Source organism: Sphaeramia orbicularis, chromosome 2 (assembly GCF_902148855.1).
Source record: "Sphaeramia orbicularis chromosome 2, fSphaOr1.1, whole genome shotgun sequence".
Classification (NCBI taxonomy): domain Eukaryota; kingdom Metazoa; phylum Chordata; class Actinopteri; order Kurtiformes; family Apogonidae; genus Sphaeramia; species Sphaeramia orbicularis.
This window is the reverse complement of record NC_043958.1, coordinates 9495002-9522389: the sequence shown is the minus strand read 5'-3', so window position 1 is coordinate 9522389 and position 27388 is coordinate 9495002. Positions and strand designations below refer to the sequence as shown.

Below are 27388 nucleotides of genomic sequence, written 5' to 3'. Positions count from 1 at the left end.
AACTGATCAATCGTGAGTTGTTGTTTTTTAAATTACATGCACTGATTGTGAATCGCCCTCTGGTCTTCACATGCAGGGTTGGATTTAATGCGTTACAAAGCAACACATGACTGCTGGCCTTATGGTTCGATGTACAGAATCAGGCAGCATTCCATCAGACTGCACAATATCTGACAATTCAAGCAATGGGAGCTTTTAGTGGTGGAAATATGAACATGATTTGTCCTGCCTTGAGGTCAAAAAACACACTTGTTGGGTTGCAGAATAGTGTGAAAAGCTTATTCATATCAGTAAACACAAATGCAATCCACTTCAGTCTTCAGAAGCACAAAATAAAAAGGGTCATGTTAAAGTTTAGTGCCATCTCCAAAGAAATTGCAGCTGGATTAAAACCAGTATCCCCCATACTCAGACTGGTGGGCACAACTGAGCAAACACATGCAACCGATGCACAAACCACAATGACATGAATGTGTTTGGACAACCAAGTCTGCCACAAATAAAATAAATGAAGGGGACATTTAACATCATATTTAATACTTCTATAAGCAGCAATTGGTAAAAACAATTACATTTGACAGACGTAAGCACTAACTGCATCTATGTGTTAAATTTAAGAACAGGTATAAAGCAAGAACATGTTAAATAATACTCAGCGAATAAATAAATGCAAGCTTTACTTAATAAAACAGGCTGAAGGATTAAAAGAAACATATATAAAGCACTGTGATTCAACTTAATACTAATACTACTAATGATAATAATAAAGTACAACTGTAATAATGAAAGAATAAGGAAATTAATGCATGACTAATAGCCACTTATTTCAGATCACTTTTAATTTCCACCTGATTAAATGGCTATTATGAAATAATTATGTAAGTGAATAAAATTTTAATCTAATACATGTTTCCCATGAATTAAATGAATTCACTATGACCTATTTATACAATTTATTATTGGATTTCTAAGAAATTGTTAAAATTGTAGCAGAATAACTAAATAATTTAGTCTTTTATTTGGTAACTTTTGCTTGAAAAAATATTCTGGTTTAATGTTTCATATTACATAAAGGTTTTTTTTTTTTTTTTTTTTCTTTACATAAACTTACATTTTAAACATTAAAAAGGCTTTTTCTAGAGACACATCTCTCCTGTTTTACAAGTGAGGAAAACAAAAATCAATGAGCCTCCATGTGATTATCATGACTTGCTGACCCTTCGACGTTTCCATCTGTTTCTGCAGGACTCTTGGTATTTACCTTGGACATGATCTATCAAACATGTGGAATGGTGGTACTATCATCTAACAGCAGCTTTTGAGCAGGATGCCCAGGACGTCAATAGTAATCATTAGATATTGAAAATGCTGCTTGAATCAATGTGCGATCATCCCAAACATTACACCTTTCAGACATATGGATCTGTACAGGAGGACTGCGGTTCAGGGTAATGGGATGATCAACATTCATAGACTGATAAAGTCAAGCAAAGGTTATACAATTCAAACCCATCTGTTGGGCTGATTCTCCAACATATTCTGTCAGTCTGGAGAAAGATGGCATTTTATCTGCTGTCTTAGTGCTGTTAATCATAACTTTTAAATGGTGCTCTTTCTATAAAGGACACCGAAAAAAATAAAAGAGGCTGATTCGGGTCCACAAAGTCTGTTAGTTTGGATCAGAAACTTTTTGAGAGCAGTCGAAATTCAGCTCAAATCAAGGGGGAGTCTTCCAGCGCCCTGACCTGCACTCCAACAGTTTGTTGATGTAGTCAACCTCATCATTACCCAAGCACTAAAATGCTAATTTAGCGAGGCTGCGGACTTTGAGTCAATTCAGAAAAATAATGGGTTTTGTTCTGACTGAGGTATCGTCTGCTCGTATCGTTAGACGATGCAACTCCCTCAAATGAGTGACTGAGGACCAATTTCCAGTTTACACTGTTATTATTCACCAACCAATAAGATCTGGTGGCTTAACTTCTAAGACGAGTGCAGATTGTAACAGGAGCTGATACCGTCTTTCAAACCATGTAATAAAACAGTTATCTTGTGGTGCGTTCGGTTTAAGGTTCACTGTGTAATATTTTGTCTCATCTAGCAATGAAGTTGCAGATTGAATCCAAATGAAAACCCTTCATCTCCTCTTCCCTTGTGCTAAAAACATGGAAAACCCTCTAGAGCCACTATTGTATTATAGTTTGGTGCATAAAAACACACCAATGCTGTAACACTGAACACCACCAACAAGTACACCACACTCTTATTCTAATGTTTACCCTTTAAAAACTGGGCCTAAAATGGTCCATCTGGGCTTTTTCTTATTTTGACCATAAAAAGGTTAGAAAATACATACCTGATCAAAATCTTAAGACCAGTTGAAAAATAGCTAGAATTTACCTTTTGCACATTTGGATCTTAATGAGGTTTTAAGTAGAGCTACAATATACAAAAGCAAGAAGAAGGAGTGAGACAAAAAGCACTTTGAAAAAGAAATTTATTGAAAACAACAAGTAAACTGAAATAGGCTGTTTATCAGCTGATCAAAAGTTTAAGACCGCAGGCTATAAAAGCCAAAGTCTGCTCAAAATTCTCATTTTCTGTCGGGCATTCACATGGTCATGCCCTCCTGATGTCTAAAGCTAAGAAGCTTTCTCTTCTTGAACGTGGTCGGATCGTCGAGCTGCATAAGCAAGGCCTCTCGCAGCGTGCCATTGCTGCTGAGGTTGGACGCAGTAAGACAGTCATTCTAAATTTTCTGACAGATCCTGAGCATTATGGAACAAAAAAGTCAAGTGGTAGACCCAAAAAAATTACACCTGCGCTGAGCCGGAGGATCCGATTGACTGTCCGTCAAGACACAGGGCGGTCCTCGACCCAAATTAAGGCCCTTACTGGTGCCGACTGCAGCGCAATAACCATCAGACGGCATCTGCGGGAAAAGGGTTTCAAAAACAAAAAACGAATTCAAAGACCTCGTCTCCTACAACGCCACAAAACTGCCCGTTTAGACTTTGCCAGGGAGCATCAAACATGGGACATTGAAAGGTGGAAAAAAGTTCTATTCTCCGATGAGAAAAAATGTAACCTTGACGGTCCAGATGGCTTCCAACGTTACTGGCATGACAAGGAGATCCCACCTGAGATGTTTTCTACCCGGCACAGTGGAGGGGGGTCCATCATGATCTGGGGTGCTTTTTCATTCAGTGGAACACTGGAGCTTCAGGTGGTGCAGGGTCGTCAAACGGTGGCTGGTTACGTGCAGATGTTGCAGCGGGCATCCCTCATGACTGAGGGCCCTCGTCTGTGTGGTAACAGCTGGGTTTAAAAACAGGACAACGCCGCAGTTCACAATGCTCGCTTGACGAAGGACTTCTTCAGGGAGAATAACATCACTCTTTTGGACCATCCCGCATGTTCCTCTGATTTAAATCCCATAGAGAACATTTGGGGATCGATGGCAAGGGAAGTTTATAAAAATGGCCATCAGTTCCAGACAGCTGATGCCCTTCGTGAAGCCATCTTCACCACTTGGAGCAATGTTCCCACCAGCCTCCTGGAAACACTCGCATCAAGCATGCCCAAACGTATTTTTGAAGGGATTAACAAGAACGGTGGAGCTACTCATTACTGAGTCCTACTGAGAAAATTTTTTGTTCTGGTTTGGAGAGTTTTTTGTAAGTTTTTGAGCGATGGTCTTAAACTTTTGATCAGCTGATAAACAGCCTATTTCAGTTTACTTGTTGTTTTCAATAAATGACTTTTTCAAAGTGCTTTTTGTCTCACTCCCCCTTCTTGCTTTTGTATATTGTAGCTCTACTTAAAACCTCATTAAGATCCAAATGTGCAAAAGGTAAATTCTAGCTTTTTTTCAACTGGTCTTAAGATTTTGATCAGGTCTGTATGTTGTGAGAGAACCCTTTTACCCATTTTTCTAGAGCACTTAGAACTTTCAAAATCTAGCAATCATTTTCAATTTACTGCATGTTATAATTCTGCTAAAATGGCTTATCCTCCAGCTTCTAGTACAGGTACGAATGAAATTAACATAACGACCCAATAAAGAATATAAAGCACAACATCTCAGGTTTCAGAAACTGTTGGTATTTTTCCAATTGCACAAACAGTGAAAGAGTTACACCCATCCAAACTGCATATGTGCGGGGTGTGTCAGCGATGACATGTCCGGTTTTAAAGGGTTAAAAACCACCCAATAACTTTTAGGAGATTTTAGTCATGAAAACACCAGGTCAGATTTATACACAGCATCTAATCCTCTACTTAAAAAGCTGCAGATTTTACCATACAGTATATAACATTAATATTCTTCAGACCTGTGTTTTTATTTATCAGATACAATCAAGCTAAGGAAATATCTTATTATTCTATTTTAGGGTAAATTCACAGGGTGATTCTTATTTAACTCAGCAATCCACAAATCTCCATCGGCCAAAACTTCTAACTAGTAGAATACAATTTAATATCAGATTTAGGGGTGTCAAGTTATGGAACAACTTTTCCTATTTTAAGTACAAAAAGTTTTAAAATGTGCCTTAAAGATTATTTAACTACTGCAAACTCCCTGTCTTAAATCACTGTTTTCATATGTATGTGCATGTACGTGAAGTTCTCCTTATTGTCAAACCCGTGCAAATTTTTCATTCATTAAGCTCATATGTTTTATATGTTATTTGTGTTATATAAATGTTTTGTTTTTGTTTTTTTTTCTTGAGGTGGAGGCTTCAGATAAGCCTGTTGGGCTTTTGGTCTCTTCCTGCACTGTATTGGTTTTCTTTTATCTTTCTTTGTTTCTTTTTTCTTTTATCTGTGCAAAAATAAACTAAAGCATAATTACTAATATGATTTTCCATTTCTGCAATTAGGTCCTCTGAGTCCATAAATATACAACATAATATATAACAAAGAATAATAGTCTGATTTATTGGAAGCACTCCGCAGGAAATATGGTGAATATTTCCTTGTTGCAGTTATCAGATTATCACTCTCTTGTTGGTTTTTCTATCTGAGCAGCAACTATAACCTGATATTTTTTTTTCTTTGGTAGGGATTTAGTCAATTTTAATGATTTTAAAAAAAAAATATTTAGATGGGGGAATTCTTTTTCAAGGGAGACCTGGTCAAAACGGTAGCAATACAATGATTACAGTTCTACAATAATAAAAGCATTTGCAAACCCAGAAAAAAAAGTTGAAACAATTATAGACCAACAGCCTTGATTCCACTCTCTTTAAAATCAGTCAAAGGAATCAGTGATTGTTTGCACTTTCTCAAATGCACATTCCACCAAAACATCTTCACCCCTGGCTCTTTGCAAAATGTACTGTCGCAGCATCCTGCAATCAAAGAACTAACCAAACAACCCCGACAACTTTTACTTCAACTCCTGAATAACAGTGACGCAGCCCTAACAAAGCGTGAAGAAAGGTCTAAATACTAAGCTATAGATTTGTGGATACTTGAAACGAAACTATGCAGAAACAGACTCAAACCTGGTCTTAGCAAGAAAAATATCAATGTCTGAGAAAGTTTTAAGTAAACCATTAGTTTGACCAAAAGTCAGAACAGCTTCCAAACTTCTCTGAGCGCACCGAGGCAAAACAATGGATGGTTGAGGCCTGGTTGTTTTTCTTTCCTTCATGCGAACACCTGCAAAATTGACTTTTTGGGAAATCTCCGGCAGCAGTTTTCAGGATGTCCACAGTGAGAGAGTCAGATAACACTCTCCACAGACTGCAGCCTAAACAGAGAAGAATACTGCGTTTGCTGTAAGACTCTGACCTCTGACATGCTCCTATGTTTGCAATTTGTTGCAGAGTTATTGCCCATTTTTAACTCACAACAACAAGCTCCCATTACTCCCATCCCCTGAGGGGTACTCTAAAGGTACTGTGGGAAACAAAGCAAATCACAGATGGGCTACATGATGACAGGGCACTTTTGGAGGTGAAGTGAATCCAGCAAAAAAAGTCAGTTGTTGAAACATAAACTCTTGGGATGCATTATATTTCACAGATTGATGATGCACAACTGTAACCAAAGATGAGTGACTTCGCAGTGTAAGGCATTCATGTGTGAGCTTAAAAGGTGAATTTTGCAAAAGGTACATGTCACCTTGTTTCCTCGCTGCCGTATTGCAATACCAAGAGTCAGGGGATGAAGCGTGAAAGGAGCTGCTTGAAAAGTTTTAACAGCCAATCAAGATCACAGGGGAACTTGCTAGGTTTTCCCAGAACAAACAGTACAAACAGAGATCCACAACGGCTGTAAATTCAATCTTGCCTGAAATAAAATGTCAGAGAAGGTAGGCAAAGTCGGACTGTGAGTAAGACGTCGGCTCTGCATAGAAAACAGCGTTGTAACAAATCAGACCTGGCAGCAACAGCAGTGCAGTGAAGTCTAAAGAAGCAGATTTGTGTTTGGAAGTTGGTTAGAATTCCTGATGGAGTTGCATTCGGAGTCACAAAGGTGACAAAAGTAGCTCCCTACGCTGCTAAACTCTACCAGCATCATGCATTAAAGCAGGTGAATCCCACTGCTGTCAAGGCGTTTTAGTGTTTACACATCGTACGTATTAGCAGTGTCGGGAGTAATGCACTACAAAAGTAATCCATTACAGTAACACATTACTTTTGCTGCACTACTCATCAATTTTCTGTAATATTTTATTCAGTACATGTTCAATAGCGCTAGCGTTACAACACACTTTTCGCCCATAATTTAACTGCTCAAATCAAAAACAAAACAAAAAAAAAACCCAGCAAGACCGTGAGACCTTGAGGAATAAAAAATGCTTCAGTAAAGTTTTTTTTCCTGTTGGACATATGCTCATTACTAACTTTTATAGTAGGTTAAAGTGAAAAAATAATAGACAGATGATACAAATGAAGTTGTGCTGAAAAAACAGATCCCAAACATGGGTATAGTAAACATTTGTTTATATAGTATATAAAGGCAAAATCAAAAGCACTGAAAAACGGACAAAATAGGCTCAGACCACTAAGGGTTAATATTTTAATGTTTCTGCAACAGAAAGTACACTGTACCAATTATTTTAATTGTTTTTTTTTTATTTTTAAATTTTTTTAAATACAGCTTGGTTAAATTATTTCCGTGTGTGTATTAGTACTTTTTGAACATTTTGAGCACAGTTTCAACAATACCATGATAATAATGATAATCGTGATCATTTTGGTCACAATAACTATGATATGAAATTTTCATATTGTTACATCCCTAAATGTAATACAGTTTGGAAGTAACTTACACAACACTGCATATTAACGACCGACTTGAAATATCCTCGACCCCTTGGCTTAACTGCGATCAATTATTTCGACATTCACACAAGACTGAAGGAAGTGAAGCAGTGTGCAGTGAACTGTCGGGCTGAATTAAAGACCCAAACTGGATCTGAACTGTCCCACGGAGCACGCAGTGGGAAGACCGAGGCCCACCGAGGGCTGAAGGGAGCACCACAACATGTTTTAATCAAGCATTTTAAATGTAATCAATTACACCTGAGGAACTACATCCATTAGAGCGGACCCCATTCAGAAATGAGCTCTTATTAATTGGGGCCCCACATTTACCATCCCTCTGTTAACTCCGTTCATCCCTAGAGTTTCACAACAAGAGCTTAAGAGTGTCTCTCCTTATTCGCCTTTCCCCACTCCTCTCGCTTTCTCCCTCTCACCTGCCTAATTAACTGTCAGCAGAAGCCATTTGTGCTTCAATATTTCATATGAGAATGAATATTAAAATTCAGCCAAAACTGCCAGAGCCTCCGAAAGGAAACGCAGCGCTCTTGGTGGATGACAAGAGCATGCTAGCCCAACATTGAGAGGAAGTGACAGGAACTTGTACGGGCAGAGCATCAAATGAGTGTTCATATATTATGTAGTCAGAGCTGCTGACTGTGTGGAATATCAATGGGTGCAGAGGTGGAGGGAGGAGCATCAAACAAACTCTTACTAATCCTCATCGAGTGAGAATCAAAATCGAGACCGGATTTGAAAAGCTTTAAAAAAAAAAATGCGGGAAAAAGTGCAGTTAAGACATTCCACAAAGCAAACAAGAACAGAAACATATGTCCTGACTGTGGCCTCTGACCATTATCGCCGGCTCTTACAGCTTTCAGGTAATGGATTTTGAAAAGCACTATCATCCACTATGAAATACTTAATCAGATGAAAAAAGCCAGAGAGGCTTTTACCCGTTCATCAATTTAAAGCTACAATGATTTGCGCCTATTTTCTGATTGCCACCTTTTACCTCTGTGAGCCAGTTGTGTTCATCGCCCATGACAAATTTACTTCAAAGGAAGCCTCCATCATGACCCATTTTCCCTTCCGACAGCTGAGCTTTCGCCCAATAAGGCACAAAGCGGGAGTTTTCCCATGAGCCTCTGTGCATCAAAAGCTGGTAAAGCAAACGAGAGACTACGAGAAGTGTAGGCAGCCACTGGAAGTTATACTAACATCATAAATTTGAAGATAATGTGAAAGGAGTCTATGTACGGTTTCTCTGTGGTACCACTTCAATTCATTACCGACTCATTACAGCTGAACAAACACAAGCTGCAGCCATGTTCTGCAAGATAACCGAGATAGATGTGATGACGGCGAACACAACCAAGCTCAGAGTGGCACTCCATAGGACACAACAGCAGCAAAGCCAGCTTCTAGAGCCACTGAATCACTTCCAGTTTCATACACGACATGTGACAAATGACTGTTTTTATATGAAAACTCAAGGTCTGTTCAACTACAGGAAGAGAAGGACTGAACACTGTCAGGGCCGTACACTGACATCCGTACAAAACAAAACAAGCGGCAAGAAAAGAAGCGGAGATTAACAGTGTCTGACTCAAGCTGTGGTCAAATTAGACATCGATCCTTTGACCTCTGAGACATTATTTCTACATCCATTCCAGCGTCAGAAAAGCTGCTGTGAGTCACCTGCAGCTAGAACCAAGGTTACAATAGTTTGGGATTTTTCATTATAGTTTTATTTAGTTTTGACTTTTTTTCCTCCTCTAATGCAGTTTTAATTTGTTTTTAGAGCAAGTTTGCTAGTTTTTACTTGTTTTCGTTTTTTTCTAAATGCTTAGTTTTAGTTTTTTCATATCTTTTTTCTTCCTCGCTGTCGCATTCAAATAAATTCCATACAGGACTCTGCTTTCTCCTAACTTTAGTCTACATGTCACCAGGTAGAGTGGGAATGAGAAGCTGACTCTAAACCACATGTGACGAGAAGGTATGGTGCTGCCCGTTAAAATTGCTCGAGGCAAATGAATCGATTTCATATCAATCCAACATTGCCAAAGACAAAAACGAACAAAACTCTATGCATAATTTTCAGATGTTTTACACAGCAAAAAAAAAAAAAAAAAAAAAAAAGAAAAACCATCACATTGCAAACAACAGTAAAAACCACAAGAAAAACAATGTAAAAAAAACCAACACCTAAACTGTCTATTTTTTACAGCGAGTTGGTCTCATTCACTGCTCTGTGCTTTACCCTTGACTCCATAGGTGGTGGGGGGTGCACTGAGCATGCTCAGATGTCTATGGAAAGAACAAGGTCTATTCTATCAGCACGTTTTGAAATTTTTCCAATTGAGCAAACGGTTGAATTTTTCTGAATATTTTAATTAAGTCACACGTTCAGAACGCTCAGCACAGTCACATCAGGGATTAAAGGGTTAAATACTCAAACAAGCCACGCAACACTCACCAGCTCGCTCTGTTTCTCCTTTTAACACAATTTCTGATATCATCAGTAATTGTTTCTAATTGCTTTTAATTTGCCACGCTTTCATTCAGCCTTCACTTTCTGTCAGCCAGACTCGACACTTCCTGCAGATGTTTCACATTAAAGCTGGCGAAGAAAGGGGAGACTGGGCCAATGGGAGGCTTTTAATGTGACACACCTCAGCAGGGCAAACTATACTCAACAATTTGCACTCGTCTTTTGTGAACAGAAACTTAGAAACGAGGCTTATTCGCATAGAGAGAGGATCATTTCACGTTGAAAGTATGACTATTCCGTCATTTCCGAACACTACTGCCTACAGTCTACCCTTTACAGATGTTTTGTGAATTACACACAATATTTTGGACTCATTTGCACCTGTTTTGCACCTGCAGAAACAGTGCAAACCCTTTACAGTTAATGCAACACGACTACATTTTTCAGCTGAAACTAACAATAGCAACACTGACTTTAGCAAGATGAGGAAAAGAGCATCAATGCTGAAACTAAAACTGAAAAAGCCCATTTAAATGTGCTTTAATAAAATCTATAAAAAAATAGGTTGATCAATTCAATATTAACCCCTAAAGACCCAGTCTTTTTGTGGCATGAAGTTTTCTCTATATTTAACCTTTCTGAAGTGATTTATCACCATTTATTATCATATTATCCCCTGTATTTTGAATTTTTGAGTAAAAATCTGGTATTTTCCTATATTTAATGTACTGATTATGTAGATTAGATCATTATAGCTCAGATTAAAATTGAGGGTTATTATACCAAAACACAGAAAATGAAAGAAACTAAATATTTAAACAAATAATATCATTAACTGAACATAAAAACATGTGTCTCCATCTACTGTCATATATCAACTTCCAGGGGTTTTTACTTTAATTATTTACATGTATTGATAGGATTAGTGGATCAACAGGTATTAAACAGTTTAAGACTCAATACAACTTTAAAAAGATACACAGTTATGTGTTTTTTGAGACTTTCATCAAGTTTAATAGATCCCCTGTGAATTTCAAACTAAATTTACAGACTTTAACCTTTAAGAACTTACAAAATCTACACATTAAATCGTCAATAAAACCGTGATACTTCACACAATATGTTGTATTTGGGAGTAAAAATTAGACGTTATCAGATAAATACCTGTACTTTCTCCTGTGTATTTTATCAAAACAGGCATCATACTTTAGTTTTAACTCTGCTGTAGTGATTTAAAAATGAATTTAACCTTTTATAAGTTGCTTAATTGCAATTTATTATAATGCTATCCTCAGAATATTGTATTTTTCAGAAAAAACAGGTATTTTCATATACATTTTCATAAAGGCTTAGAGGAAATTCAAAGGTTATTACATTTAAGTCGAGAAAATTCAAGAAAGACTGATGTTTTCAGTCAAATCTATCAATAACTGTCATTGATCAAAATCCATGGGTTTTACTGGTGAATAAATGTTGTAGAAGATGATGGTGTTTCCATGGTAACTATGGAGCCTCTGAGTGTCCAAATGGGTCATATCTGATGACCATGAAAAGACGACAAACTGTATTTTACACCAATTATTTACATGTACTGATAGAATGAGTGGATCAACAGGTATTAAACAGTTTTGATCAGTAGATGCTTTTGGGTCTTTATGGGTTAATATTATTGTTTTTGTGCTGTATCACTGGCCTGCATCCCAGTGGAAATAAACATCTTCAGCACTTTCTGCCTTTTGGTAAACAAATATTTCCAAATTAAGCTCCGGGTCAAAGCCACAGTTAAGAACCAAACTTTCCAAATAATACTGATGCCGTGCTGCCATGATGACCTAAAGATCGGCGCCACGGATATGACAGACTCACATTTGTTTAACAAACACAGAAAAACAAGGCAATGTTTTTACTTACCTATCGCCATCTCGATGACGCTCATTTGACTCTCGGCGGGGAAAAGGATTTTCGGAGGCTTGTCTGTCAGGGGAGCTGTGAAAAGACAAACAGAAGCACATTAAATTCCACATTTTTCTCCCCCGTGGACGGTGGGCGTATGATTTATTCATCTAATACCACAATAAAGGCTGCATTAAAAAGGGAACAAAAACATGGAAATGGAATGTTTAAGAATGGACAGAGGGAAAAAAGGATGAATTACTATGACTCAGAATTAACACGTTCAAGGCTTTACACGTTCATGTGTTTTCAAAGCAACAACCTTTGAACAGAAATCAATGTGTTTAGTGAGGATATGTGCAGCTGAAGCATGAGGCGCAGTAGTGCTAACTGTACAAACAGCAGATGTGCAACCAGTCGACCGTTCTCTGACTGTACACGACTGTATACCCTGAGGTGGAAATCAGTGTGAGCTGCAGTGGTGAGGAAAGGTCAAGAGATGTTTAACCTGCACGATTCATGATTTGGGACCATCTTAGAACACTCAATGTGGCCGTTCTTCAACTATTCCCCAAGCATGGTTGAGTATTAGGATAATAATGTTTAACTCCACCTTAAAACCACATAATTTTTTTGTCATTTATTGATTTTATCATATTTTCAGACATTTACAAAAGGAAAAATAAGTGAAAAAAAAAACAAAAACAAAAAAAAAAAAACAACCTGAAAAGGCAGCCACAAAAATCTCCCCCAGGACCTCCACAATTCTTATACACATATACATACATTTTCAGCATGTACATAAAGACAAACATTACTGCCCCCCCCCCCCCCCCGGCACGTTCTCTAAGATGTTGCCCTCGTAATATGAGTCATAAACATTTGCCATATTTGACTATTTTTATTTGAAACCGTATTCACCACGGCCACCACATAATTAGATCTAGTGCGCTGACCAGTGGGATGCACAGGTTCTAGATGTGGTCGTTTTTATGCTGTTGTGTCTTCGTGCATGCTGTAACACATTTGTCCAGCAGTCACCGCCAAAGCGTTCTGGGCATAGCAACGTGATTGTAAGGCTACTGTATTCCAAAATTACTAATATATCCCAAAATACTGGTCCTATTAACCTGTCATTTTTGTTACTGTCTTCCTTGGCCAAAAATACATAAGTATAACAAACTGCAGCAGTCAGCTCTTTACGGGTTTTGTGTGATTCCAGAGACACACACACACACGCATTCATACAGAGGCCACTTGGCTTTTATAATATACAGGGTGTCCCATAAGTCTCCATACATAGGAGACATAATACATATGGTTCTAACATGTATTTCTTTATATTTCTTCTTTATAGTTCTTCAGCAGTGGAGGACACGCATTGAAATGTGTTACTGACAAAATGGCAATGTCATATAGAGCATATTATATAAATAAAAATAGTTTATGTCAAGAAACGTTTATTTTTCCTATGTATGGAGACTTATGGGACACCCTGTAGATTACACACAACAATATTTTTGCACACTTTTTGTGTATATTTCTTTAACTATCATATTGATAATATATAGTGTATATTGTACAAATTGCTGTTCTAATTTGTATTTTAATGTAATAGTGTTTTAATATGTATGTATGTTTGTATATTTAAAGCTTTACACAGCTAAAAAGAAAGATCTGACTTAGATAAACTGACCTGAACTTGGGATATTTATCTTGAAAGATCAATTTTTAGATTTATCGACTTATTGAGACTTAATCTTATTGAGATTATTTGACTTGTTCCAAGAATTTTCATCTAGAGCTACCCCACTGAGATACTACAACTAATTTTAAGTATTATTTATAACAAAATAAAATCCATTGTTGAGGGATGAGTATGAAGGACACAGTAAATGTTTGACCTCAAGAAATATTTACTTATTTTATGCAGTTTTGCCAACACATATCAGTTAAGTCAATACATCTTCATAAGACCATATATATACACACACACCACAGATAAAAAACAAAACAAAAAAAATAAATCCATGAAACTAAAATATTCTGCTCAGCATTCTATAATCCTTAGATAATACTTTATTTTAAGAAAACTTGAAAACTGCACTGGCGGATAATTTTACCTGAAATACAACATTTTAACCCAATAATGAGTTTAATTTTCTTATTTTTGCAAAGGCCTTTATATGTATATATTCTTTTTTTTTTTTTCTTTTTCGCTTGTATTAATAATTTCTTTCCTGCTACTTTTTTACTCTACTTGAATGGAGTGACTATAACACCCAATAATTTCCAACTGGGATTAATAAAGTATTCTGATTCTGATAAGTCCTGAGAAAGATTTCATGAAAGCAAAACAAAGCCCTCACAGACACGTGATGTTCGGATGTCAGCCGTGAAGGCGTCGCGGATTTAAAAGGGTATCAGAGTTACATTAGAACAGACTTCATCCCAACTCCAATTAGACAGCTGCTGGGAAACAAAAGATTTGCACTTAGAGGCTCCTCATTATAATGATTCCCTAATTTGTTCTAGTCTTCAAAGTGGCATCAGAGGGGTTTTCTATCTCCGCATGCTTGGAAATACTCAGAGGGACACGGCTTGTTTCATACAAATGACTGGAGATGTGACTGGTAGACCGACACCAGAAAATGTTCCCCCCATTCTTTTCAGATACATAACAACAGACTGTGATTGTGAGCAAAGCTTCAAGTTTAAACCAGAATTCTTCCTAAACATTAGTATTTCCATTTGACATCTGTGCTGTAAGACATTTCCAAAAGCAAATATATTTACCTTCAACTATTGGTCTTTATTTTACTTGTTTCAGTATTACTTATTTTGCCAAAAGAATACCATTTTTACAGCATTAAACATGCATATATTCACAAACTTTGCACTGATTCAAAGGGTGTGGCTAAACAGCTGACTAGCAACGTAAAGAAAATGTATAAAAAGAAGATACTGCATTAAATAGGTAAGCATATTTTGGTCTGTTTTGGCCTAATGAACTGAATAAACCTTATATTAGATCATAAACAATAATAATAATATGCCATTAGAAGAAAAAAAAACCATGAAGTTGACTAAATCAGGCTGACTTCAAATGGGAATCAGGATTTTGAGTAAAGTTAACAAGTAAAAACATTACTTGGGCTAAAGTGTTTTTACTGGGCACAATCACAAAATCAAATGTGCCAAATTGACCGATTTTGTAGATTTGGCCAATTTACAGACAAGGAAGTCTGTCTGTTTTTCTCCCAGTAGCAAAATCATTGTTAACCTGTGTTGGAAATGACTTTCATTGAACAGTGTTGTTGTGCCAAAGCTGTGGATTTTGACGCTGGACCAAAAAATGGCTTAAAATCGCCCCTAAAAAAGTTAAAATAATGAAATAAATAAAATAATCCCCTGCATGACGTTTGACCTAGAGTAACCAAATTTGGCAGTAACATGTATTATGTCCAGATGCACAAATAAACCTCAAACCCAACAGGAAGTCTGTCAGTTTGGTTGTAATATGATTTTTTTTTTTAAACCAATTTTTGACCCATTTAGTTCCTTTTTACAAACATGCCTGCATTATCCCCCCCAACCACTGACGAAAAGCAACTTTAATTCAACCTTATATTTTTATTTTAACCCATAAACACCCCAGCACTACTTTTATGTCAGTTCCCACATGAAATTTTCTCTTTATCCAACCTTTCTTCAGTGATTTATCACCATTTATGTATAATAGTATCCTCTGTATTCTATATTTTATCAGTATAAATCAGGTATTTTCCTATATTTAAATAAAAGTTTAATATAAATTGATGGTTATTATATCAAAAACAGACAAAACGGCAGAAAAAGTGACTTTTCGGTTAAACCTATCATGAATTGAACATAAACCAAGTGTTTCCATCCACTGTCATTGATCCAAGTCCATGGGTTTAACTGGTGAATCACTGAGCCTGTTTACATGAGTCATAAAAATCCGATAACTGGGAGTAATCCGATAATTGCCATAATCAAATGTGACGTGTTTACATGCACTTCAGAAATGCGATAATTGAAAAACCCTGGTTTACATGTTTCAGTCCATTATCTGATTTTTTTCAGAGTACGTATGTACGTTATGATGTATGTTAATTTCATTTATTTATTTGTTTCAAGCAGAAGATTAAACTAAACTTTTGTGTGTACAAGGAACTAATAGCAGAGCAAATAAATTAATAAATAGAGGTGATCAAAACAATATAGCAATTACCATGTAAACTAGTAATAACACAATAAATTCAATATGTATTGTTTGGAAAGGAGTGGGAAGAAGAAAACGTATTAAATCCCACCCCAGTGTCACATTTATACAACACATTACTTTTTCTTTCTAAATGATAAGGTTACATCTGTTTAGAGTCCTAATAATGTAAATAACAGATGGAAAACCAATTGGGAAAACTGATGTATATAAGTCGTGCACTTCCTGTCATTTTAAAAACGTCCAGTCTTTTCTTGTTACCATGGTAACACCTACGGTATCAGCACTAGTTGTCCTAATGTGGGAGGTAATGACTATAAAACAGGTCACATGTTGCTGCTATCCTTCATTTCATTTCATTGTTTGTTTACTTTTTTCCTTCAGCTCATGGTGTTGCTGCGTAACTTCCATTTATGCATTTTTTTTTTACACATGCGCAGATGTAAAAAAAAAAAAAAAAAAAATGAAAGAAATCAGATTAACCTGTATACATGCATGAAGACATCGGAGTATTGGGGAGAAATCCAGGTGTTCTAATCCAATTTCTCATAATCAAAATACTAATATCGGATAAAGCCTATCACATTATCCTGTTTGCATGATCACTTCAATAATCTGATTACTCCAGAAATCGGATAAGTATTGGAGTATTGGTGTGCATGTAAACGGGCTCAATGTTGTTGAAGATGACGGTGTTTCCATGGCAACAATGGAGCCTCTGAACGTCCAAAATGGGTCATACCTGATGACCGTGAAAAGATGACGAACTGTATTTTATACTAATAATGTACATGGATTGATTGGATTAAGGGATCAACAGGTATTAATCAGTTTAGATCAGTAGATGGTTTTGGTCTGTGGTGGATGTTTGGGTCTTCACAGTTTAAAATGATTCATATGTTAAGTATCTCATGTAGACAGTTTTCACTTATGTCCTTGAAAAAGCACAAACATATTTCATTATTTCCTTCTGAATATGTGGTTTGGTCAGATCCGTCTTATGGAGAATGGAATCATGGGACAATACCTTCCAAAAACGCAGCATATCTGCAATTCATCATATAAATAAAAACTAATCTGAACCTACTTGGGTTTGATTAGAGCAAAAACAATGTTCAAGGTTCAAAGAAACCCATTGTGGTTGAAATCGGCGCACTTTTCTTTTTTCCTCCTTTAGAAATATAGCTGAGGTATGACCATTTACACATCAAAAATATCCTGGAAATTTGATTCATGCCTTTATTTCAAGACGATTCAATTGCTGCAATGCACTTTTTACTGGCCTCTAGAATAAAAAAAAAAGGCTTCAGCTGATTGAAAAACTCTGCAGCTCAGCTGATAACAAGTAGAAAGCACATTAGTCTGGTTTTAGCAGCTGTGCACTGGCTTCCTGTAACATTTAGAATTGATTTTAAGTTCCTCCTCCTTATATCCAAACCCCTTAATGGGCTAGTACCGAGCTGCAAGCTGCAAACTCCCTTGTTAACTATTTGCCTTCGATAACACTGCCATCATCTGTGGTTTCATTTTATTTATTTTTTTCTTCTTTTGGAGGATCCCAGCAGCAGCAGCAGCAGCACAAAGGAAATCTACCATGCAGGGTTTGACAGTAACATCCCAAAGTTATGGAACACAGCATCTATAGGGAACATGATATGTAAAATTTCGCCCATTATAAGTAAATGGAGGTGGGGGGGGTGTTAATAATTCATAATTTTTTTTTTACTTTGACCTACTTTTCCCAAAATGTAATCACATCTATTCTGGGACACTGGCAATCTACAGTCCCAGTTTGGTTTGAATTTAACCAATAGTTTTGCTGCTAGAGTGTTAACAAACAAACAAACCGAACCAAATCTGCGGAAATGATCAGAATCAGAATCATGTTTATCGCCATTTAAGTAAACAGGGTTTGCATTACTTGGAATTTGCTTCAGTGGTGTGGTGCATATATAGAACATGGAGTAGGTAGGAAGCATGCAGTAAAAAATAAAATAAAATAAAACAAGTGGTGCCAGGCAAAACAAACTCTGCCTCTTGCACGTATTGTACATTATTTTGGAATCGATCCAGCTGATGTCATCATGTCTATACGTGTGGTGATGTCAGCATATCAATAGCCTCTATATATGTGCCAAGTTTGAAGGAAATTGAAACAAAATTGATGTTTTAATAGACATTTGAAATTTCGCCCATTATAAGTAAATGAGAGAAAAAAAAGATTTAAAAAATTCCTAAAAAAATTGAACTTTGACTTACTTTTCCCAAAATGTAATGATACCTATTTTGTGTCACGGGCAATATATAAACCCAGTTTGGTATGAATTCAACCAGTAGTTTTGCTGCTAGAGTATTAACAATCAAACAAACAAACAACCCGAACCAAAAACCCCTTATTAACCCTTTGGGGGGTGGGGTAAGTGTGGTGGAAAATTCATTTGGAAGTTGCCGCTAAAATAGTTGTAGGTCTTTAAGGGTTAAAACAGTGTTTGGATGTAGCTTTTCCAGTCATTACTACAAAAAAATAAACTTGCACGGCCTTTATGTGCGAGCAAATGTTAAAAAGGACCTCAACTTCTCAACATGGCCTTAAAAAACAGATCATACCATTTTTTGAGAGTAGCCGGTTTAAAGCAGGAAAAAAAAGTGAGCTCATTAATCACAAATTCAGATGTGAACCACAACAAATTATGCCGTTCCTTTTCCTGTGCTTGGTGTGTTTCAATGCCGTGTAAAGAAATCTCATTACCTTAATTACCTTTTCTTGATGAAATATGCTTAGATTATTTTGTTTCATTAATGCATTTCTCAGAAAAAAAAACAACATGTTTTTCCACTCTAATCATTTGTGTTTTGTGAGACAATGCTGAATTTGTGCAGAGAAAATGGTGCATTGGCAGGGATGTGGCTGCATGTATTTATAGAAACATGAAAAGAGAACTCAGCCGGGGATACGGACATCAAACATGGAGCCACAGCTCAATGGTATATTATATATTTACAGTAATGAAAAAAAGAACGCAGATCAATCTAAAGGCCGTATTAAAATATTTCCAGTAGCAAAAGTGATAATTAATAAATAGCACATGTTGTATAAGCCTTTTTGTGTTAAATGTTAGATACATTTTTTTGCTTCAGCTTTAGGGATTTCATCGTCCGACCGCTGTGCAAAATAAAGAAACACACCTCGAAGCCGCCTCCAGCAGTACCTGGAGGTATGAAAGCTCGACAGTTACACAATCGATCACCGCCGTGATAAAAACACGAACATGGAAAACACGTCACAGGTTCAACATCACCTGGAAGCTTCAAACGTCCTGCCGGCTACAAACGCGCACATGACATAACCGAGAAAACCGCTGCATGAACTGGACACTTAATAAACCAAAGGAGGCAAGTTCATCACATCTTCAGTGTTTACATCAAAGGCTGAAGAGCATTAATATGTAAAACAAAAAAACATGCACAGAAATAATCTATATATCAGTTCATATCATTGTGTTCAATAGAGGTTTTATATGTGCTGAGTTTTGACATTTACATCGCCTCTGCTTGGTCCCTGAAGGCAGCATGCTCCCCTTCTCTTGTAATTTCAGTAATTTCACTCAGAAACATCTATAATTTTTTATTTTAGGCATTGTTACCCCACCACCAAAGATGAGGCAAAGGGTATTGTTCTTGGTTCAGTTTGTTTCTGTGTTTGTTTGTTAACACTCTAGCAGCAAAACTACTGGTTGAATTCAAACCAAATTGGGTTTATAGATGGCCAGTGATCCAGAATAGATAAGATTACATTTTGTGAAAAATAGGTGAAAGTTTCAATTTTTAAATTGAAATAGTAATTAATAGAAAATACGAAAATAGTAAAAATAGGAGAAAATAATAGAAAATAGTAAAAAAAAAGAAAACAGTCATTTTAAACAGTCCTTATGTTCCACAACTGTCACACTTTAAACTTAAAACAAACACCAATCTGACATTTATGGTGAAAGTTAACAACTAATATGAACATTTTTTATCATGATAATGCTTCCATTGTACCGTTTATTAATTCTGTTATTTAAATATCCTTTTACTAGAAGTCAAGTCGTATGAACAAAAGGTGTTTAACCACAATTAGTCACAGAAAATTCCATCTTTAGTAAATGTTTTAATCAATTAACAAATGTTTTAATTGGTTTTGTTTCCAGTTCCATTTTATTCATAATAATGTTAAAACTGTATTTATCATATTATAGTTGTTTTGTGAAATATTTACCATGTTCTGACCATAAATAATGCTTATATTCCGCAACGTCACACTTTAAAATTATGACAAACATATATCTGACATTTATGGTGATTATTGAATGAATGTTTTTATCATGATAATGCTTCCATTGTATTGATTGTTAATTAATTCTATTATTTTACATATAAATATCCTTTACTAGAAGTCGGGTTGTGCAAATAAAAGGTGTTTAATCACAATTAGTCAGAAAATTCCATCTTGAATAAACTAAAGACACTGTTATCATCTGCAGGTTTACTTCCGTCATAAATCCCGAAAATTCCACCTGCAACCTCACTTTGCAATTTAATCTAAAAAGATGGATGTTCTTCTTTTTTCTTTTTTTTTTTAAAAGGTTGAGCCGGTAAGAGGTGTAAGAGGAAAACGGCGGCTCTCACTCATTTAAATGTGGGTCTTGGGTTTGATTTGTAGGTTGAACTGATCCAGATGAAGGTGAAATCCTACACTTGGAAGGTAATCAAAGCACCGGCATATTTTTTTTTAATAAGCTCAGAGAAGACAAGGTTGATTTTTTTTTTTTTTTTGGCGTGATTTTAAAGCAAAAGGTAGTAACAAAGTATGGGGAAAGCAGTTTGAGTCGAAATACTGCCCTTCGTTGAAATCAAGGGCACGCTGCTGATACGTGTTCCATCAGTCGGATCCTATCATGCTGGAAGGCAAACACACACACACGCACACACACACACACTCACACACACACACACTTGAGATGCTTTAGTAAAGCAGGCCAGACTTCAACTACAAAACCATAATTTGCAGTTTGTTATGAGTGGGCAGGGTTATTAATTTATTTACTGTTTTTTTTTTTTTTATTCCTACTGAGGGGCTAGAAACACTTCCAGCTTACACACACACACACACACACACACACACACACACACTTATAAACATGGAAAAGCCTGACGTTAGTATCATCTGGGCTAGAAAATCTTTAAGTGTCCCTTGCAGGCCCCTGTGATCTGCTCTGGTTGTGATCACATGATGATGGATGGAGGGGATGAGGTAATGAAATAGAAAAAAAAAACGAGAAAAAAAAAGAAAGAGAAAAAAAAAGACCCCTGTTCTCTCCCATTAACTCCACCATCGCCTCCTCTCCCACCGACCCCCACTATGTCTGTGTCACCCAATGAACGCCTTCGTCGCTCTGCCTGTCCGTCCGTCTGTCTGTCTGTCTGTCGCCACGGAGATGAGAGACGGAGGAGGAAGATGAAAAAGGAGGAAGAGGAGGAGGGAAGGGTGGGGAGAGGGTTGTGGTCTTCTGTTCACACCTCATTAAAGACCACTTCAGCAGACATAGATTAAGAGGAGAAGTGTGTGTGTGTGTGTGTGTGTTTGAGAGATCGTTAAAGAAAAAAATGCAGCCTCAGTTTGACAGAGAGAATATAAATGAAAGCAGTTTTAGAGCAACTTGAGAGGTAAATCTTTTCAGATGCACGTAATACGAGAAAAAAATAAAAATAAAAAAAAAATAAAAACAAGCCAGTTTTATTTTACCATTATTTTTTCAGATCAGTGGTAAAAACTGGACTTAAGTGAAAGTCAGCCTGTTGATTTTCCTTAAATGAGTCATAACGTAGGATGCAAACGCTGGCTTATGACTAAAAAACAAGAGGAAACAAAGAGACAAATGATGAACAGTTATTTCATCAGTAGGTGCGGTTTGATTTGTACGTTGAATTTGTGCATTAAAACAAAAAAAAAAAAAGGGAAAACCAAGTGTTACTGTTGTTATGTATGAGTCAGGTTTGACTGTTTGTACGTTTACCGTCTACATCCTGTGAGTTCATCCATCATTTCATTTGCATTTATTATTATCATGCCGTATTATTATCAGAAATATGTTTTTTACCCTTATTTTTTACTGTCTGCTTATTTGACTGTCATGTGAAAATGATGAACAATACAGATGATGAAGAATGATGATGATGATGATGATGATGAAGATTATAAAGAATGATGATGATATAGAATGATGATGATGATGATAATGATTAGGAAGAATGACAATGAAGATTATGAAGGCTGAGGATGATGATGATGATGAAGAATGATGCTGATGATACAGAATGATGAGGATGATGATGATTTTAAAGTATGGTGATGAAGAATTATGAAGACTGAGGATGAAGAATGGTGAGGATGAAAGTTGATGATGAAGAATTATGAAGATCGAGGATAATGATGAAGAATGATGATGATGAAGGTCGATGATGATGAAGAATTATGAAGATTGAGGATGATGACGATGAAGAATAAAGATGATAATGATGAAGACCAATGCTGATGATGAAGATTGATGATGATGATGGTGATGATGATAAAGAATGATGATTATAAAAGAATAACAATGATGATGAAGAATTAGGAAGATTGAGGATGATGATGAAGGATGAAGAATGATGATGATGATGAAGAATTAGGAAGATTGAGGATGATGATGAAGGATGAAGAATGATGCTGATGATGATGATTATAAAGAATGACGAGTAATTTTGAAGACTGAGGATGATGATGCAGAATGATGCTGATGATACAGAATGATGATAATGATCAGGAAGAATGACAATGAAGAATTATGAAGGCTGAGGAGGATGAAGATGATGATAATGATGATGATGATGAAGAACAATGCTGATGATATAGAATGATGACGACGATAAAGAATGATGGTGATCAAGAATGATGAGGATGATGATGATTTTAAAGTATGACGATGAAGACTTATGAAGATTGAGGATGATGACGAACAGTAAAGATGATAATGACGAAGATTGATGTTGATGACGAAGACTGATGATGATGATGATGATAAAGAGTGATGATGATTATAAAGAATAACGATGATGATGAAGAATTAGGAAGATTGAGGATGATGATGATGTTGAAGAATGATGATAATGATGATGATGATGGTGATGAAGAATTATGAAGATTGAGGATGATGATCATAAAGAATGATGATGATGATGAAGGTTGATGACGAAGATTGATGATGAAGATTGTTGCTGATGACCAAGATTGACGCTGCTGATGCTGATGATGAAGAATGATGAAGAGTGATGATGCTGATGGCGATGAATGATGATGATGCTAAAGAAGGATGATGATGAAGAATTATGAAGATTGATGATGATGATGATGATGATGATGAAGATTGATGATGATGATGCTGATCATCTCCTCAGTCAGTGGCTCATAGTGCGTAACTGTACCTAATAATGAGTCTGAATGGAAACACGCATACGTTAGAGTTCTTTTGCAGATTTCTGAACATTTGGTTAAATGAAAACCTCAGCGTCACCACCAAAATAAACACAGTGATTATGATTGTATTGTATCTTTGAGAGCTTAAACAGTTCCCCTTTGGTTTAGTTGAGTCGGAAATGTCCTTCGATGTCCCACACAGAACTTCCACTGCACGCATACGATAGATTCGACTCTCACCTTTTGTCGCTGTTTTAAAAAAGGAACAGTTTGTCCTAATGTTTCTGTGCATGTCAGACTAAAACCATTAGAACACGTTACCTGCTCACTGAGTAAAAAAAAAAAATCCAACTTCATCAAGGTTATGATGACAAAAATGAGTCTATTGCTTTGTTTTTAGTCTCCGAGAAAGGGCAAATTTGAATAGCGATGTCTGAAAAACAGCGTCCAATACTGACAAAGTGTTGTTTTTGTATAAATTATTCAGCATCGTAACAAATACATGTAAATATGTGTCTGACTAAATGGAAAAGTATGGAGCTGAGGAGTGGCTGTGAAAAGAGAAAGAGTGTAAAAAAAATAAACAAATCAATATATCTGGCTGCTTCAAGGTTGGAAAGGTATTCACAGATTTGTTTTTTTTTTTTTTTGTTATCTTACCAGATCAATAGCACATAGGTGAAACATTGGTGATAAACTGTGTAAGAGTGAAGTGAAGTTACAAAAAGGAGGAAAAAAAAAGAAACACTTTTCATCAGGGGTGTCAAACATAAGGCCCGCAGCCCAAAATCGACCCGCCAAAGGGTCCAATCCGGCCCGTGGGATGAATTTGTGAAATACAAAAATTACACTGACGATATTAATTTTCATTTCTTTATAAATAAACTGGCATGGATGTATGTGTGTATGTGACTGTATGAGTGTATGTAGAAGTGCATGTAGATAATCACCATCTTATGTTGTATATCAAGTGATTTAGCACTAACAGTCTGAGGACTGGATAAGCAGTTTTTTTTTTTTATTCTATTATTTGATTTTTTGTGTATTGTTTATCATCACTGTTATTATTTTTCTATTGTTTGATTTTTTATTTGTGTATTGTTTATTATTATTATTATTATTATTATTATTATTATTATTATTATTTGTTTCATATGTTTTGTATTATGTCTGTGTCTGAAATAAACTAACCTAATATATTGTAATAACTTTTATCTATTTGTTTACTTCTTCGTATTTCATGCATTGTCTGTTTTATTTTGTTGTACAGTGTCCTTGGGTGTCCTGAAAGGCACTTATAAATAAAATTCTTCTTCTTCTTCTTCTTCTTCTTCTTCTTATTATTATTATTATTATTATTATAAGACAAAAACAGCTCACCTACAGCTCAATACTGTCATGTGACAATGATGAAGAATAAGGATGATGTGAATGATAAACTGAGACATAATATTGTTAAAATTACACTTGTACCATTTTGCACAAAAACAAAGACAATATTTTGGAGTTATACAGTTATTTTATATATTATATTGTAAGTAAATTGCGTTATTTTTTTTCTTAAAGGGGTCATATTTTGCTAAACCCACTTTTATTAGTCTTTGGTACATTTATCTGTGTATTTAGTTTTGAAAAAAGTTTGAATTTGAACGCTCCAGGTGCTGCAAAGCTGTCTTTATATTCATTTTGGCACAAATCAAGTGGATTTCTACAACCTGTTTTAATTCCTGCTTAATTTGTAACATTTTATTACTAGTTAATCTCACGACATTTGCACTATAAGGTCAAAACTTCTGACGAACATTTCTCAGAGTACGACATAATTGGTTGTACTCCATACTGAAAATACGTCCAAACTTTGAACCAGTTACCTAAAATGTTCAGTTGTTGGTTGTATTAATGAACACAAGTGGTTGAATGGGACAGAGCAGCACTGTCAACAAGCTGGAGGGGGCGAGGCATGTGCTCAAAACGACCTTTCTGGTGTCATTACTCAGAAATAGGGTTGAAGATGGACCTGTGGAGTTGAATTAATGAAGAATTCAGACCCAAGTATAGCATTTACAATTTATGTAGACCACAGGGAAATGCTTTAAAATGCATAATTCCATTTAAAAAAGCAAAATATCACTCCTTTAAAACATTTCAGCTTGTATATAGTTGTGCAGCTTATTCACATTTTCATGATGTGATTTTTTTTTACACTTAAGGAGAAAAATTTGGGTTATAATTTGTAGGTTTTTGTTATTATTATTTTACTGCTCTGGCCTGTTTTAGATCAAATTTGGCTGAATGTAGTGCCTGAACTAAGATCAGTTCGACACCCCTGCTATAAATGTTTTGTAAGAGATTAGTGACAGTGATTTTTTTTTTTTTTTTTTATGGTGTTGAAATTTGCAGACGGTCCCTGGATACTTGCCTCATTTATTTGCTAGTTTCGCTTCCCCTTAGCCGTGCCCTTAAGTACCGTTAACCTTCCTGTGGTCCACGTATAAAAAACAGACTTTTAACACCCCATATTAAACAGTTCAATCCACCTAAATCAACACATCTACATTCCGCTGACACTCCGGAGCCTGAGGCACAGTGACCGCTGTTAGAGTTAAAGGACGCTGCATTTGGATGAAAATGAGCTTTTAACTCCTGGTGAGTTTCACTGTAGTGGGAAAGAAGGACAGTTTGTGTTTTGATAATGTTTCACTTATGAGGTATTGATCTGGGAAATCGGAATCTGTGCAGATCTGTGTGACTTTGAAGCAGGCGGAGGGAGGTCCAGGACTTTCGTTGCCTTTTTGGACTTTGTTCCATGTGTATAAATTAACCCAAATGTGGGAACAAATTCAGAAAAAAGCAGGAAACATGAATAAAAATAAAAGAAGACACTGTAGAAAAACTCAAACTGAGTGGTCTTTATCATGTTTTTTGTTTTTAACCAGTGAGCTTAATAATGGGGTACCTTTTAATATTGATGGTGTTTTATATGCATGTTTTTAGTTTAGTGTTTATGTATGATTTTAGAACTGAGTTTAATTATATGTTTTATATGTTTTTGTTGGTGTGGATGTATGGATTAAATCCTGGTTTAATAAAGATTGAGAAATAATACTACTACTAATAACAATACTACTACTACTACTAACAATACTACTACTACTAATAATAATAATACTAATAACACTACTACCACTACTACTACTACTACTACTACTAATAATAATAATAATAACAATACTACTACTACTACTACTACTACTACTACTACTACTACTAATAATAATAATAATAACAACAACAATACTACTACTACTACTACTACTACTACTAATAATAATAATAATAATAACAATACTACTACTACTACTACTACTACTACTACTACTACTAATAATAATAATAACAATACTACTACTACTACTACTACTAATAATAATAATAATAATAACAACAATACTATTACTAATAATAATAATGACAACAATAGTACTACTACTACTACTACCACCACTAACAACAACACTACTAGTACTACTGCTACTAATAATACTACTAACAATACTCAACACTACTACTATTGCTACTAAAAATACTACTAACAATACTACTACTACAACTACTACTGCTACTAATACTACTACTACTAATAATAATAATAATACTAACAATACTACTACTAGCACTACTACTGCTACTACTACTACTAATAATAATACTAGCACTACCACTGCTACTAATAATACTACTAACAATACTACTACTAGCACTACTACTGCTATGAATAATACTACAAACAATACTACTACTAACAACAACACTTCTACTACTACTACCACCACCACCACTACCACTACTACTACTACTACTACTACCACTACTACTACTACTACTACTACTACTACTACTACTACCCCCCAGGATCAGCCTTATCCAACCCCCTGCCTTCTTAAACGTTTTCTCTCACACTGATATAATTTGACATTTCAGCG

General features: G+C 35.8%; 1 protein-coding gene across 2 annotated transcripts in view; it reads right to left on the bottom strand.

Moving 5' to 3' along the window:
- Positions 1-27388, bottom strand: part of LOC115433144 (interleukin-1 receptor accessory protein-like 1) — a 610367-nt gene that overhangs the window by 189588 nt on the left and 393391 nt on the right. For both annotated transcript variants that reach the window (XM_030154412.1, XM_030154420.1), the window contains exon 6: positions 11683-11757. In XM_030154412.1, the coding sequence (XP_030010272.1) occupies positions 11683-11757 (75 nt within the window). The remainder of the gene's footprint in view (positions 1-11682; positions 11758-27388) is intronic.